The 16713-nt window shown below is 37.2% G+C and overlaps 1 protein-coding gene across 4 annotated transcripts; it reads left to right on the forward strand.

Annotated features, from left to right (window-relative positions):
* The first annotated feature begins 1397 nt into the window (after nt 1-1397).
* On the forward strand, nt 1398-16713 carry ddhd2 (DDHD domain containing 2). Of its 4 annotated transcripts, XM_053241124.1 has the most exons (18): nt 1398-1970; nt 4241-4274; nt 4498-4648; nt 5793-5980; nt 6944-7033; nt 7188-7302; nt 7842-7931; nt 8376-8517; nt 8697-8905; nt 9672-9739; nt 9971-10114; nt 10788-10874; nt 12637-12777; nt 13133-13288; nt 13863-13968; nt 15477-15620; nt 16030-16174; nt 16301-16713. In XM_053241124.1, exons 2-18 carry the CDS (start codon nt 4251-4253, stop codon nt 16374-16376), a joined length of 2076 nt encoding a protein of 691 aa, XP_053097099.1. In that variant the 5' UTR covers nt 1398-1970; nt 4241-4250; the 3' UTR covers nt 16377-16713. The 4 variants fall into 4 exon arrangements, with proteins under 4 accessions (XP_053097099.1, XP_026798625.3, XP_026798626.3 ...); XM_026942824.3 differs by lacking the exon at nt 4241-4274 and having other exon boundaries at nt 1400-1970; XM_026942825.3 differs by lacking the exons at nt 1398-1970; nt 4241-4274 and adding an exon at nt 1990-2054.

A 16713-nucleotide genomic window follows, 5' to 3' on the forward strand; every position in this document is an offset into this window, starting at 1 on the left:
GAAATTGAATAAAGGTTTGTTATACACTGTAATGAAATACGCTACTATTCTGCCAATATGCAACATATCAAACTGAGACTGAGATATTTTCAATTTTATACCAATTCAATTCTATGAAGCGACACTGTTTACACTATTGCCATTAATTTTTTTGTGTATTAGTTAGCTACATGTGCTATCTGCTGTATAAACACGAGTGTACTTGGTCTTTTTAGGTTGCTTTGTGTTGTGCAATGTGACTGTCTCTTCATTCATCATGTTATATATTTAAACAATACAATAGTGCAAAATATCAGGTTTATATTAATGCACTCATTTGAATACTTTATGATCTGTACAGTAACAACTTACATATGGACTTGTATTGCAGACACTCCACATAATCTAAGCCTAATAATAAACAGAATAAAACCGTGTTGTTATTTGACAAAGAAAAATGTCTTTGCTGATATGGTCAAGTTTCTGTGAGGACACGTTTATTTAACATTTATGGGTGGAGTCTGAATTGTCAGTGCTGCAGTTTTCCTCCACGGGAAAGTTTTCCGGAGAGAGAACTTTGCGTTTTATGATTTCTCAGTAACTAAAAGCTGCATTTTTTTGTCTTATTAAATTCAAAAGAGCAAAAAAAAAAGAGAAGCTAGTAAGGAAATGGCTTATTATAGCTGCTATAACATAAGTGTAGTCACACATTTTAACGGTTTATAGTTAGATTGTGGAATGTCCGAGAGAAGTTAGTTCCTCTTCTCACTTACATTATAGAAAAAAGTGAGATCATGCCCTCACAAGCCTTGCTGTTCTCTCCCTCTCTCTCTCTCTCTCTCTCTCTTATGTAATAAACAGTGTAATATGCAGTTTGACCTTCAGCATATATTTGACTCATCTTCTCTTTATAATGACATGATTATTATCAGTGCAGTGAGTCAGAATAAACATGTGATCTGTTGGCATTGATCTTTATCAGACACAGGCAGTGGTGTAAACAGTGAAATCATTTCAAGGGGGTTTTACAGCTGAATGAGAGAATGTATGGTAAAGGTTAAACCTTTAAACTGAAGCTATAAATGTTTTTGGGGATATTTTAGGCGCATGTACTGGTATATATATATATATATATATATATATATATATATATATATATATATATATATATATATATATACATACTTAAATTTTTAGACTACTAACACCACTGCTAAAAGTGGGAGAGAAAGAAAAAGGGGGAAAGGAAGAAAGAAAACAAAAAGTATAAAGAATTTTAATTTTCATAAAAAAAAGAGAAAAATATAGTCAAATTCAATTTGGCAGCAAAAGAGGAAAAAATACATGGGAGAGAAAAAAAGGGGAAATTATTAAAGCCACTCCTAAGAGAGGGAGAGAGAGAAGAAAGGGAAGGAAATTGCTGTGGTATGAGAGGAATAAACCCATTCAGGATGTGCTGAAAGAACAACGCGGATTGTTTTCATGCCCAGGCTGTTTTATTCCTTAATTAGTGTCTTTATTTAGGACAAAACTCAAGATCTGTTTACGTTTTGTGAAATTAATTGACTGACAGCATTCCCGGGAACTTGAGACTGGACAAGTTATACCCATTTAAAATCCTTTTGGTGGCCATTTTGGTGAATGTTGTTTTTATATTAACCTTCGGCACCGTTATAAAGTGTGTTGCAGCGCAGGTAGCGGTCCAGCCGCAGTACCCGGATGAGACGTCAGCATCTGATTTGTCCAGACCTTCACGGAAGTGGATTACAAATAGCACATTCAGTCGTAACTTCTTTTCATTTTTGAAAACTGTGCGTTTAAATGACACGTTTCCAGCACAGAGGCTAATCCACAAGTGAGTCGATTCACGAACCGAATCTGAGAAAGAGATTTAACGGAGCTGAGTTTAGCTGGCGCTCCACCGGAAGTGGTCGACTGTTTACGCTCCTTTTTGTCCCAGCGGTGTAGCCGTAGGAGCGACAGCGAGCCTGGTAGGATCTGATGTTTATAATATTCCATTCATGTGGCATGCAGTATTGACTGGTTTTATACAGAGTTGACATTGCAATCAGATCGTATGTTTTAATATTATTCCTATTTTAACGTGAACATTTTGACTTATTTACACTTGAATGTAATAATATATCCTATAGATTTATACCACAGCTGGAATTTTCTGAATTAAGTGTCCTAGTGGTTAGGAAAGAGTTTCTGTTGGCTTATAGTCTGTTTTTTGCTGTCAAAAATATAACTGCAAGTAAATAACTGATCAAAGATTATGACGATAATAATAATAATAATAATAATAATAATAATAATAATAATAATAACAACAACAGTCACGCCTGTTTGTACATGGCTCCAGCTTGTGGAGGGTTTTTTACGCTTAAATATTTTACACTTATATCTCTGTAAGTCAGAAATGATCATCATACTGTACATGATTTATACTGATTTTGGGCTTCATAGATTGCGTGTAAATATTAGTTTCTTATATAATAAACCTGCGGTTTGACCTTCAGCATGTACACTCCTGGGTTAAAAAAAAAAAAAAAAAAAAAAAAAAAAAAAAAATGGGCCAAGCCCAAAATGTCAAAATATGAAGCTTTTATTGATCTTAACAACAAATCATTGGTCAGGAAATTAGCAAGAATGAAACGACTAGATAAAGGAAGTTAGTATGGGAGCTTTTCCCTTTGATTTCTTTAAATGTTGAAGCCTTGTGGCTCTTGATGGGCTGCATCAGGTGTGGCAGATAACCAAATAATGACTAATCTTTTAAGAAAAAACTTTTACCTTTGCACACAAGAAGATTATAGAAGTGAATTTTCCTGTTTGTAGCTTTTCCCCCAAGCAAACAGTTCACTGCAGCAAAAGTAAACCAGCAAATGGACACACAGGAGCTCTCAGGAGCGTGTCTGTTTCATTTTTGCTCATTTTCTGACCAATGATTTGTTGTTAAGACCATTAAAAATATTTACCTTTTTTTTTTTGGTGCCCTGGAGTGTATTTGACTCATCTTCTCCTTATAATGACATTATTATCATCAGTGCAGTGAGTCAGAATAAGCATGTGATCTGTTGGCATTGATCTTTATCTGACACAGGCAGTGGTCTCATTTCAAGGGGATTTTACAGTCGAATGAGAGAATGTATGGTAAAGGTTAAACCTTTAAACTGAAGCTATAAATGTTTCTAGGGATATTTTAGAGATATGCCATGTTCCCATACTGAATACTGGCACTGGAGCTGGTATTGGACTAAGAAACTGTATACATATCGCCTCTTATTTGAAGTTTGTTTTTTGTTTGTTTATTTATTTATTCTTCCATGTTGGATCCGATTAGAATTTAATTGTTTGTTTGATTGATTATATAAATTAATAACCCATCATCACCCTTTTTGGAGGACAATAAGGACTTTGTTATCCATATATATATATATATATATATATATATATATATATATATATATATATATATAAATATAAGTAAGTAAGTAAGTAAGTAATTTTTGTAGACTATTAATGCCACTGCTAAAGGTGGGAGAGAAAGAAAAAGTAGAAAAGAAAGAAAAGGAAGAAAGAAAACAAGAAGTATTAAGAAATTTCATTCTCATAAAAAGAAGAGAAAAGAGAAAAATATCTATATTTTGCATTGTAGTTATTTTGTAGTATATTTTGACTGTAGTCAAATTCAATTTGGCAGCGAAAGAGGAAACAAATACATGGGAGAGGGAAAAAAAGGGGAAATTATTAAAGTCACTCCTAAGAGAGGAAGAGAGAGGGAGAGAAGAAAGGGAAGGAAAGTAAGGGAGAAAAATAAAAGCAGACCAAAATATTAATTTAAAAATAAATAAAACAACTATGAAAAAGGAGAGAAAAGAGAGGAGAGAAAAAAATATTATGCATGTATCCATCAATAGATCAAACCCAACTAAACATGGGAATATAAAATGTAGAAATGGAGAAAAAATGGAGGGAAAAAACATGAGAAAAACAGTACAATGAGGAGGAAAATTCTAGACAGGGAAAAAAAATATTGTGTTAAATGAGACTATAAACAGATAAAAAGAATTATGAATTATAAGAATTATAATTATTATTCCCTTGATAAATAAAAATATGTTAGCATTAGCAGATTGCTGTAGTTTAAGAATTTTTATCAGAAAATAATCATCTTTAGGGTCATAACAGTCTATCTGCCTGTCTAATTATCTGTCTGATCCCTCTCTCTCTCTCTCTCTCTCTCCTTTATCCTAAGCCTGTGAGACATGCTGAAGGGGGACGGAGGACAGGTAGACCGTCCCGTCATCATGTCCTTGTCCAGTTTAGTCTGATATAAAGTGACTCATTATAAACTCTGACTACACTGTTGTTGATTGAATGATTAGCATTAAATAAAAAGAAATATTTAGATAGATGTATTTATTAATAAAGCACCCAGACCACCTGAAGCGGAATGCACAGTAGTGAAGATGAAGGATAATGTGTGTGTAACGTGTGTAAATTTGGTGTCAGGGACAGACAGGAAGGAGGATGGACACGCAGCCTGAGCCGTATACACCGGTGCGGTGTCACTGGTTCTACAAGCAGACGGCGGACGGCAGAGACTCGTGGAAACCGTTCAGTAGCGAAGACTCGCAGAGACTGGAGGAGGCTCACACACACGGTCTGTGTGCACATTTATAATACAGCCTCAGAGTGTGTGATGTGTTGCAGTGGGTGTTCATTTGATAGGGTGATTTATCGTGTGGGTGTGTGTTAGTGTGTGTTAATATGATTTAGGGTTTATTGTGTCTAACTTATTACAGTGTATTTCAACACACATCAACACACTAATACACTCTACCACAATTACATACACACACTCTCAAACTAATACACACTAATATACTCCAGTACACTCTAAAACACTAAAGTACTCTAACACACACTTACACACTAACACAATATTCTAATACAGTCTATCACACACTAATACACATCAATACACACAAACACAGTAAAACACTGTAACATATTCTATTACACACCAGTACACTCCAACACACACTAATACACACAAACACACACCAGTACACTCTAGTACATACTAATACACTCTAATACACACCAGCACACACAAACACAGTAAAACACTGTAACATATTCTGTTAAACACCAGTACACTCCAAAACACTGTAATACACACAAACACACAAGTACACTCTAATACATACTAATAATACATACTAATATATTCTATTAAATATATTCTGTTAAACACCAGTACACTCCAACACACACTAATACACAAATACACACCAATACAGTCTAATACATAGCAGCACACACCGACACACTAGTACACTCTAATAAACACCACTACACTCTAGCACACATTAATGTGCTCTAACACACACTAGAAGTCTCTAACATATTCTATTAAACACTGATACACACTAAAACAATAAAATACATACCAGTACACTCTAATATACACCAGTACACACTAACACACACCAGTACACTCTAGTACGCTCTAATTCACACAACTGCCTACTAACATGATTAACAAACACCAATACACACTAACACACTCTAATATGCTATAAAAACACTCTAATACGAATTACTACACTCTGACCTTCACCAACACACATATACACACACAGACATACACCAATACACCCTAACATATTATAACACACTCTAATACATGCCGACACCTTAAGACACACCAGCTAACACACGCCAACATGTTAGATCCATTGACTCATTACTGTTACACTCTACTACAACGTGTGTGTGTGTGTGTGTGTGTGTGTGTGTAGGTGGTGATGATGAGGTGGTGGTGGCCACAGAGGGCAGGCGTTATGATGTGAGATTAAAGGAGCGACGTCGTTATGCCGTTTATTGGGATCAGGCTCCCTCTGAAGTGCGCAGATGTTCCTGGTTTCACAAAGGCAGCAAGGAGATGAACTTCACTCCCTACACCGAGGAGATCAGTGACCTGCTGGAGGTCAGAGTCTTTTTTTCTTTATTCAAGTTGCTGCTGTGGATTAGGCATATCCTGATCATCGATTATAAAATATAACACCAAATTCTCAATCTTCATAAAGCAGCAGAAGGACAGATGTCTTCCACAAGTCTTAACATGGGACCAAATGTTTAAAAAAATGGATGTCTTTCTCGGAGAAAGAAATTCCCATAACCCTGTAGAATTACCTGTATTTCTGCATTAATCACTCCTAAAATATGGTCTGATCGTCATCCAAATAGACAAAGACATTCCTTCTAAACTAATGACTAAACTTTATGAAAGACGTTGGTTAACAATCCACAGTGAAAGTAAAAGAAGTGTAATTACAAACTTCACCAAACAACCTTCACCAAACACTTTCTGTAACTGCTGATCAGGTTTGCACAACAGTTAGGAAGAATTGTACGCCATGATGCTACCTCCACCATGCTTCACAGTTTTTGGGGTGGACAGTGTATGTTCTGCAGAAATCCAGGTAATTTCAAAAACTTTTGTTCTTGGAACTGAAACTGTCTGTTTCCAAAAAAAACCTTTTCTTTTCTGCACTGATTAACAGTTAGATGTTTAAGCGTTGCAATGGGAGTAGGTACAAGTAAATACAATGTCATTATGATATCACACATCTTGAAAAAGGTTATATCACATATATATAAAACTTAATGAGTTATAGCAACATACATAAGTTTTTGGGAAGAATTTAATAAGCTCTTTTTTGGCATCTGAATTTTGCGTTTTACTTTCGTACTGCAGCTGCAGAGCTATTTTACTTGATCATTTTCTTCATTTTGACTTCGATATTTTTCCCAAATGTCTCCTTTTCATTCACTTTATTTTTGTTCTTCTTTAAATGTATTTTAATTTTGTTTCTGTGTGGTATATGTTAAAGCTTGTTTAGCTGTATGTTAAATTGATAAATAAAACCACATGGTCGGTGTTAAACAGGAGCACTACATGATCTCTGTGTCCCTCAACGAGTGGAAAAGAAACTTGGAGCTGCCGACAGGGGAAACGGTCATCCTTCACAACCCAAAGGTATTCTCACCATCTGTTGCATAAGGCACAGTGCCTCCTACGGGGCACGAAGCATATTACACTCTGCAGCCATTTGTTTTTCAGTGTTGCCATTCAGGATAGCATTTTAATTGGAAAACCCACTTTAGTTTGTTGTCTGTGTGTTTTCTGCCAGCTCATTACCCAGCACCTGAACTTTTCCTTGGACTGTCCTCCGTCTCCGAGCGAAAGAACACAACCCAGAACACTAAAGAGAGGAGTGGAGAATATTTTGGTGGAAATCCCACAGGGTGATTGCACAACTCAGATAGCTATATACAGCCATCCATGACTTGGTTTTGGATAATAAATATTTTTCTGTATTGAATGATAAATGGCTTGATGTGGTGTTACTGCAATAAAAACATGACTCAACAGCAAAAGGAACAGAAAACAAAAATCCAGATTCTGTGAACAGTCAAATCAGAAATGCCCCCAGCCTTACACATTCAGCCTCTTGGTGTTGCACAGTCCCCATTTGCATACTGGATTTTGATGCTTCATTGCCTGTTAAAAAAAGAAAAAGAAATCTGTGATGTGATCAATGTGATGGCTGTATCACTAACTTAAATGTTTCTTAAAAGAATTGAAAACATGAAATGACTGCACAGACAATTTTTTACACTTTGATCCTCTGAAAGCCCAAAATTATTTCCTCAAATGGATTTAATCACAAAAACCATGTTGTATAAAGTTTTGGGTTATTTTTATTATTATGATTTACTGAGAGGATCATGGTGCTAATTCGCATTCACGATTGCGTGTGTGTGTGTGTGCGCGTGTTGTGCAGGAGAACCAGACACTGTGGATCACCTGGTGTTCATGGTTCATGGCATTGGGCCGGCGTGTGATCTACGTTTAAGAGGAATCGTGCAGTGTGGTGAGATTACACACACTTCACACACTCCACACAGTGATTTTCTTTCCATATTCCTCTTCCTGTTTAATGAATGAAAATTCTGATTTTAATCCGATTTTATTGGATGAATGGGTTTTTGGTCTGTCATTCAGTCCAACAGTTGGTCAGTTTAAAAATGTGCTGCTTTGACAGAGAGTCAGTCACTTGGTCAGTTGGAAGGTCAGAAGTTTGGCCTTTTATTGTTGCTGTGATGCAGATAATTGAAGATGTCAGTGCTGAAATAAATGCATTTTTTGTGCATACATACAAAGGGGCGAAGTACAAGAAAAAAATATACATAAATAAAAGTGGTAGATGAAATATAATGTTATTTTACACTTAATCAAAAGGCATAATTTACTGACCCCATAAGTGTAACTCTGTTATTACAGCAGTGTTTGAGGTTTACTTTCTCTCTCCTTTCAGTAAATGAGTTCCGCAGCGCTGCCCTCACTCTCACCAAAAGGCATTTCAGCTGCAGTGATGACAACAAAGCAGTCGGTCGAGTGGAGTTTCTGCCTGTTAACTGGCACAGAGTTCTACATGGAGAAACCACAGGGGTCGACAGGTTAAATATGGTTAAATATTTTGGTTAAATAGGGATTACAGAATGCTTAATGCACAGGACCAACAAAGTCAGTGTCATGTGTTAGTTACCAAGAGGCAACAATAATTAGTTATAAGCAAATTTACAGAAAAAAATCAGGATCTTAACTCTGTTAGACTGAATAAAACACTTATTTGCAGAGATATGGAGCGGATCACTTTGCCCAGCATCAGGGGCCTGCGCCAGTTTGCCAATGACACTGTGTTGGACCTGTTCTTCTACAACAGTGCCACCTACTGTCAGACCATTGTGGACACGGTAGCTTCAGAGATCAACCACCTATACAGCATCTTTCTCCAAAGAAACTCACAATTTACTGGAGCCGTGTCAGTGGCAGGACACAGCCTGGGTCTGTAAAGCAACCTTACACATCAACTTTACAGAACTAATTTACACAGCCTGGGTCTGTAAAGCAACCTTACACAGCTACTTTACACAACCTGGGACTGTAAAGCAACCTTACACAGCTAGTTTACAAAACTAATTTACACAGCCTGCGTCTGTAAAGCAACCTTACACAACTACTTTACAAAACTACTTTACACAGCCTGGGTCTGTAAAGCAATCTTACACAACTACTTTACAAAACTAATTTACACAGCCTGTGTCTGTAAAGCAACCTTACACAACTACTTTACAAAACTAATTTACACAGCCTGTGTCTGTAAAGCAACCTTACACAGCTGCTTTACACAACTACTTTATAAAACTAATTTACACAGCATGGGTCTGTAATGCAACCTTACACAACTACTTTATACAACTACTTTACAAAACTACTTTACACAACCTAAGTCTGCAAACCAACTTTATACAGCTACTTTACATAGCCTGAGTCTGTAAATTAACCTTACACAGCTATTTTACAAAGCCTGAGTCTGTACATCAATTTACAAAACTACTTTACACCACCTGGGTCTGTAAACCAATCTTATACAGTTACTTCAAACAACCTGAATCTATAAATCAACTTTGTACAGCTACTTTACACAACCTGGGTCTGTAGATAACAGTAAAATGATAACAGTATATAACATGATAACAGTAAAATGTTGCCACCATTTAAGTATACGCATCAGTGATTAAACTAAAAATAAAGATTCTTTTCCTCTTAGGTTCATTAATCCTCTTTGACCTCCTGACCAATCAGAAGACAGGAGCAGACAGCACCAATGCAGCACAGGTTTGTTACATGGCTCATGTATGTGCTCATTATAACATTTATGAAGGGAGGGTTGGCATCAGTAGATGGTTGAGTTTGTTAAAATTGTGTTTTATTCAACCTTCTTTCATTGTAACACTTTTATTTCAATAATATTGTGTACTATCCAGGAGCACAGTGAAAGTTTAAAAATGTGATTAACAGAACTGAGGATTAATGTCAGCTTTGTGTGAATTTTTGTTTGTAATTCAGGATGGACAGCATGATGAAGACATGGGCTCTTCCTCTGTGTCAGATTGCACTTCCTGTGAGAGTCTAGACCAGGCACTAATGAGCATCGGCTTGGAGGAACATCTCAGAATCCTCCAGAAGGAACAAATCGACATGGAGTCTCTGGTGTGTGGTTTTTTTTTTTTTATTTCGACTCACATACCCACACACTGTGTTTGGGCCACATTAATTATTCCTTTAAGCTTACACATCTGGATCCAAAAGAATTGTGTTTATTTCATCAGTTATCAAACTCTAATTTTTCAAGCTGCTCTCCTTCATTATTTCCTAATATAAAAGTCCAACACTGATGTGCTCTAAAGGTGTAAGATTAGATCTCTGACAGTTAGGTGGGTTTGACATTCAAATGATTCCCGCCCTTGTTATTGAAGCTCCGCCCCCAGGATCTATGGTGGCCCATAGAGTAAAGAAAGTCAGTTTTCCAAACAGGTTTTCTCAGCAAATTAACACAGTTTTTCTAAGGCCATGGCTTAATGCATTGTTTTTTTTTTAATCATGTTGTACATATCGTCCAGGTTATTTGTACAAGTAAGGAATACAAAAAATTTACTATTGCACCCTTAATAGACTGAAAGTAGTAGAGAAAAGAGAGAGAACACATAGAGAGAGAACACATAGAGAGAGAGAACACATAATGAAGTCAGAATTAACGCTGTGTGTGTATGGAGTGTATGCATGTTACCATCTAAATAAAATATATGCTGATAAGCAGTGAGATTCAGGTAGATTTAATAAATAATCTGCCTAATATATTGCTTATTGATTCAACTTGTTGCAGATGCTGTGCTCTGAGAGCGACCTGAGAGATCTAGGAATCCCACTTGGCCCTTGCAAGAAGATTATGAACTGTGTGAAGAAATGGAAGGTATTATATGCTGCTTTTGAGATATTGCTGTCTTCCTGTTTAGTTATCTTGGCTGTTAAATGAAAGTGTGCTCACTTTCTCATTTGGATTTAAAACAGAAAAATCTAGACAAAAAAATAATATTAAGTAGTGATAGGGGAGGATGAAAAGTTACAGATTATTTTAGGAGAGGGACAACACTTTGACAAATATATAGCTAGTATATATTGTGAATTATAGATTACATGTTATAGCCTGCTTTAAAGAAAGAAAATACAATATATACAAATTCTCCATTTATCCCAAATGTAGTCAGGCAGCCAAGATATGTTTAATGTCCAACATTCGCTTATTCAAATTTGCGCTAGAGCGATGAGGCTAATCTATCTAACAAAAAATAAAAGTCTGTCTCACCTAAAATCTTTTCCATAAATAAGTGCCTCAAACCTCCTCCAGCTCTTCACTGATGCCACACAGACTTGATGATGTGGTAACTTCCCATAATCTGTAACCATGAACAAAACCTGACCTTGTGTCTAAACCCTGTAAGGTTATGAAGCAGCCATCTTGGGCAACTGGAATCATATTTTTTACTTAGTGCAATTTGATATCATTTCGACAAGATGACAAGAGAAAGAGACAATTAATTCACAATACATCTTCTTAGTTATAGCCCACATTAGCCTTCTATATGAATATAAAATGTTAATGTGCCCCTCCTCTCCTCCCATAGAGTGAAAGTGGTGTTTTTACAGAATACCGTGCGGTTATCCAGATATATTACTATCCGCTCTGAACTTAACTGTGTAAATTAATTATACAATTTACCTGCTATTTAATACAGTCGTTTCTTTTGTAATTGTATTTTCTAGATTATGTAAGCTATATAATGGCATTGGAAGTGGGTGCACAAATATTTGAGCATGTATTTAGGAAAACACATGCCTTAACCTCCATGAAGTTAATTATTTTTCCATAACAACATGCCCACAAAGTGTTTTATTCCTTTTATACTACAGCAATGCACCAACAATTATACTTTTTATTCCTCTGCTGCTTATAAGTGGTTATATGAAATTAAGTGGTTATATGAAATTAGTTCTGTAACCAGCAGATGAAATGAACTGAATGGATTTTGAATTTGATACAAACAAGGTCAAGGACATAGCAAGGTCAAATATCTGAAGTATATTTTAAGGGTAATTTTGGCATACAAATTAGTAACAAGAAGACCAGACTTGTTGGTGGCGGAAGCCGTTTTAGTCACTGTAAGTTACAGCTTTACCTCTAACTGACTGCATAAATGTCTCCATACAGAAAGCCTCACCTACAACAAATACACACCTTTTTAGAATTTGTTTTTGTGGTGCGTAAGTTGAGTCTATAGATATGCTAACATATTAGAATGAGCTCATTAAGATAAACCTTGCAGCTGAAACTATTGTCAGAGCTGCTCTTATAGAAAATTAATCAACGCTTTCTGCCCAATCATCTGGTACAATCGTACCAGTCACGACACTAAAGCTAATTATACTGAAAATGATGTGTAATACTAACTGATAGTACAAAGATTAAAAAATATAATTATAATAATGTTTTCATATATCACATTTCATACAGAATAAATTGTTTTACAGTCACTCTGGTGAGAATTATATATGACTTCCTGCCAGACAGCGTGGCGCTGCAGAGTGTTTGTCTGGAAGTTAGCACTGATGTGAGTCCATTGTCTTGGAGTGAGGTGTTTTTGTCCTGACCCTGATTTTTCCCCTCACTGATCCAGCACAGATCTGTGGCCCACACCGGAACACATTCCTCTCATACAGATGAGAGAAATTCTCCTGAAATTCAGAGTCTCATCCGAGAGAGTCGGCCGAAAACTAGCGCCATTGACTACCAGCACTTCGATGTGGGGATTGGACAGGTACTAACATTATATTTATATACAAAAGGTTAATGTGGAGATAATCATATTTCAACATGGCGAAATTTAAAAAAAGAGAGGTGATGATCCACAGAATTGGCCTATTGACTTTAATTCAGTTACAACAATGAATGAAAACGCCACATTATTGTTGTCTGAATAAGTTGTTTAATGTTCATTTACACACACACACACACACACACACACACACACACACACACACACTCATACACAGGATTTACTCAGAAAGCCTGATATGACACTAGATGTTGTGCTTTACACTTTCCAAACCGATTCCGAAGCCCTTTGTGTTATAAATTAACATTATTTATCTCCTGTTTTTTTCCCCCTGCAGGTTTCTATTAATTACCCACAGCTCAGCTTCCACCCCCAGGCCTTCTTTGCCTTCGGCTCTCCTATTGGAATGTTCCTGACCGTCCGAGGCCTGAAAAGGATCGACCCCAACTACAGCTTCCCCACCTGCAGTAGCTTCTACAACATCTTCCATCCTGTGCGTCTGCTTTACTAAAACCAGAGTTATTCAACTCAGACCACGTTTATCATTTACCACATTTCTCATAATATTACTCATAATAATACTGTAAATAATATACAGAAGATCGAGTAATGGCTTGATTGATAAAAGTGACACTTTCCAATTTCAGTTCGAATCAAATCTTCACTTCATTCAGGGGTCTTTTTCACTAAAAATGGAAAAAAATAATAAATAACAACTGATACACAAATATGTAAGAACTAATACATGAATTTGTGTCACATTTGTGCGATGTTTTTTTTTTATTATTATTAGTTTATTATTATCCGACACAGCACACAAATTTCTTTTAAATTTTAAGCATAACTATATACAGGATGGTATTGTTGCACAAGGCTAAAACCGAGGCTATAAATGTTCCTTACTTGTTAGCTATATTAGCCTCATTGCTCCCAAAGCAAACTTTTGGCTGATGGACTACATTTAGGCTAAGGAGAAAATTGTGTTTTATTTTTGACTGAACTGTTTCTTTAATAAACACTTTGTTTAGCTGAATCAGATGCTAAAACATGCTCATCATTTTGTGTAGTTTGATCCGGTGGCGTACAGGATCGAGCCCATGATTTTGCCTCCAGATGTGGAGGTAGCACCCATGCTGATGCCCCATCACAAGGGCAGGAAGAGGATGCACCTGGGTAAATTCTGCTACTTTATTAGCAAAGTGTTTTTTATATATATATATATATATATATATATATATATATATATATGGGGGTTTGCGTGTGTGTTTGAGTGAGAATATGCATGTGAGTTTGTGTGAGTTTGTGTATGAGTGTCACTGCTAATTCAATTTAGGAGTGAGTTGAGGTTTGACTGTGAGTGTGAGTACAGTGTGAGTATGAGTGTAAGTGTAAGTTATAGTGCAAGTACACTGTGAGTGTCAGTGTACGTTTGAGTGAGAGTACAGTATGAGTACAGTGTGAGTGCTAGTGTGAGTAGAGTGTGAGTGCTAGTGTGAGTACAGTTTGAGGGTAAGTTTGAGTGTAAGTTAGAGTGTGAGTGCTAGTGTGAGTTTGAGTGTGAGTACAGTGTGAGTGTGAGTTTGAGTGTAAGTTAGAGTGCGAGTACAGTGAGTTTGAGTGTGAGTGAGTTTGAGTGTAAGTTTGAGTGTGAGTTTGAGTGTGAGTACAGTGTGAGTTTGAGTGTGAGTGAGTTTGAGTGTAAGTTAGAGTTTGAGTGTAAGTTTGAGTGTGAGTTTGAGTGTGAGTAAAGTGTGAGTGCTAGTGTGAGTTAGAGTGTAAGTTTGAGTGCGAGTATGTTTGTGAGTTTGATTGTGAGATTGAGTGTGAGTGTGTTTGTGAGTGTGAGTTTGTGAGTGTGAATGCGAGTTTGAGGTAGAGTGCGTGTTAGTGTGAGTTTGAGTATGTGTTTGAGTGGTGGTTTGAGTGTAAGTTTGAGTGCGAGTGTGTGTTATAGTGTAAGTTTGAGTGCGAGTGTGTGTTAGAGTGTAAGTTTGAGTGTGAGTATGTTTGTGAGTTTGATTGTGAGTGTGAATGCGAGTTTGAGGCAGAGTGTGTTTTAGAGTGTGTGTGTTAGAGTGCGAGTTTGAGGTAGTGTGTGTGTTAGTGTGAGTTTGAGTATGTGTTTGAGTGGTGGTTTGCATGTAAGTTTGAGTGCGAGTGTGTGTTAGAGTGTAAGTTTGAGTGCGAGTGTGTGTTAGAGTGTAAGTTTGAGTGCGAGTATGTTTGTGAGTTTGATTGTGAGTGTGAATGCGAGTTTGAGGCAGAGTGTGTTTTAGAGTGTGTGTGTTAGAGTGCGAGTTTGAGGTAGCGTGCGTGTTAGTGTGAGTTTGAGTATGTGTTTGAGTGGTGGTTTGCGTGTAAGTTTGAGTGCGAGTGTGTGTTATGGTGTAAGTTTGAGTGCGAGTGTGTGTTAGAGTGTAAGTTTGAGTGCGAGTATGTTTGTGAGTTTGATTGTGAGTGTGAATGCGAGTTTGAGGCAGAGTGTGTTTTAGAGTGTGTGTGTTAGAGTGCGAGTTTGAGGTAGCGTGTGTGTTAGTGTGAGTTTGAGTATTGTGTAGCGTGTGTGTTAGTGTGAGTTTGAGTATGTGTTTGAGTGGGGGTTTGAGTGTAAGTTTGAGTGCGAGTGTAAGAGTTTGAGTTAGAGCGTAAGTTTGAGTGTGAGTGTGTGGTGTTCTGTACAGAGCTGAAGGAAGGTCTGACACGCGTCGGCTCAGACCTGCTGGGGTCTTTACGGACAGTCTGGCAGAGTTTCCAACTTCCTGCCCCGGCGCTGGCTGAGGGAAATGACATGGCTACAGCAGTGTGCACAGCCGAGGAAATGGAAAGTGAGTCATTAAATTCCACACTGTGTAACTGCTGTGTGTGTGTGTGTGTGTGTGTGTGTGTGTGTGTCTCTTGGATGACATTTGCCTTGGGTTAGTTGGGTTGGTATTGCGGGATGCTTGGGATTTAGAAAGATGCTATAAAAAACAAACTATGTATTATTACTATAATTAAATTCAAAATAAGAGAATAACCAAGCAAGATCCTGTTTAAAAAATTATGTTCCTCTTACCCAAACGTAGTTAATCAACAATGACATGTTTAGTGTCTGAAGTTTGCTGCTTTAGTGTTAAAGTCCTGAAATGTTAGAGCCACCAGTTTAGCCTTGTGCACACTGTGCCTTGTGCACGCTGCTTACATCATCAGTCATCACATACTGCTGCTTTAATGAGCCATGTTTCAATGTTTCAGCCTCACCACAGGAACAGGAGGAGAAAAAAATGATCCAGGTGGGGAAGCTGAACGGTGGCCGGCGTATCGATTACGTCCTTCAAGAGAAACCGATCGAAAGCTTTAACGAATATCTGTTCGCCATTCAGAGTCACCTGTGCTACTGGTGAGAGAAACACAAAACACACACAGACAACATCCATCACAATCAGTTGAGGCACAGAAAATACATTGTATGATCATGTGTTCATATAACTATGAAGGTAAAAAACACTTTTTTTTTCTTTTGCAGGGAGTCGGAGGACACGGCTCTGCTGGTTCTCAAGGAGATTTACGGGAATGGTGATTGCAAATCTCCTCAGCAGTAGAGAACCCAACCCACGGGGTTGTCTGTAATGATAATGTTATGTGTGATCATAACTTCGTACACAGCCAAAAATAAGCAACGCTCATTCTCCATGTTCAGGTTTACATACGTAACCTTTTAAAGACGCAGTTTGTAATTACACAGGCCTGTAATTACTGCATTTCAAAGATGCCTGTGATTTGTCATATTGCCATGCACTGGCTAGTTTCTTCATTAGATAGATAGATGATGATGTACTTTATTACAGGCTTCTATGTATGTTTTCTGGCCCAGAATTGGCTCCGCCCCCAGCCGTTACAGAGCTGCTCAACCCTGCCTTTTTTTTTTTTTTTTTTTTT

Source organism: Pangasianodon hypophthalmus, chromosome 17 (genome assembly GCF_027358585.1).
Source record: "Pangasianodon hypophthalmus isolate fPanHyp1 chromosome 17, fPanHyp1.pri, whole genome shotgun sequence".
In the NCBI taxonomy this organism is placed as follows: Eukaryota; Metazoa; Chordata; class Actinopteri; order Siluriformes; family Pangasiidae; genus Pangasianodon; species Pangasianodon hypophthalmus.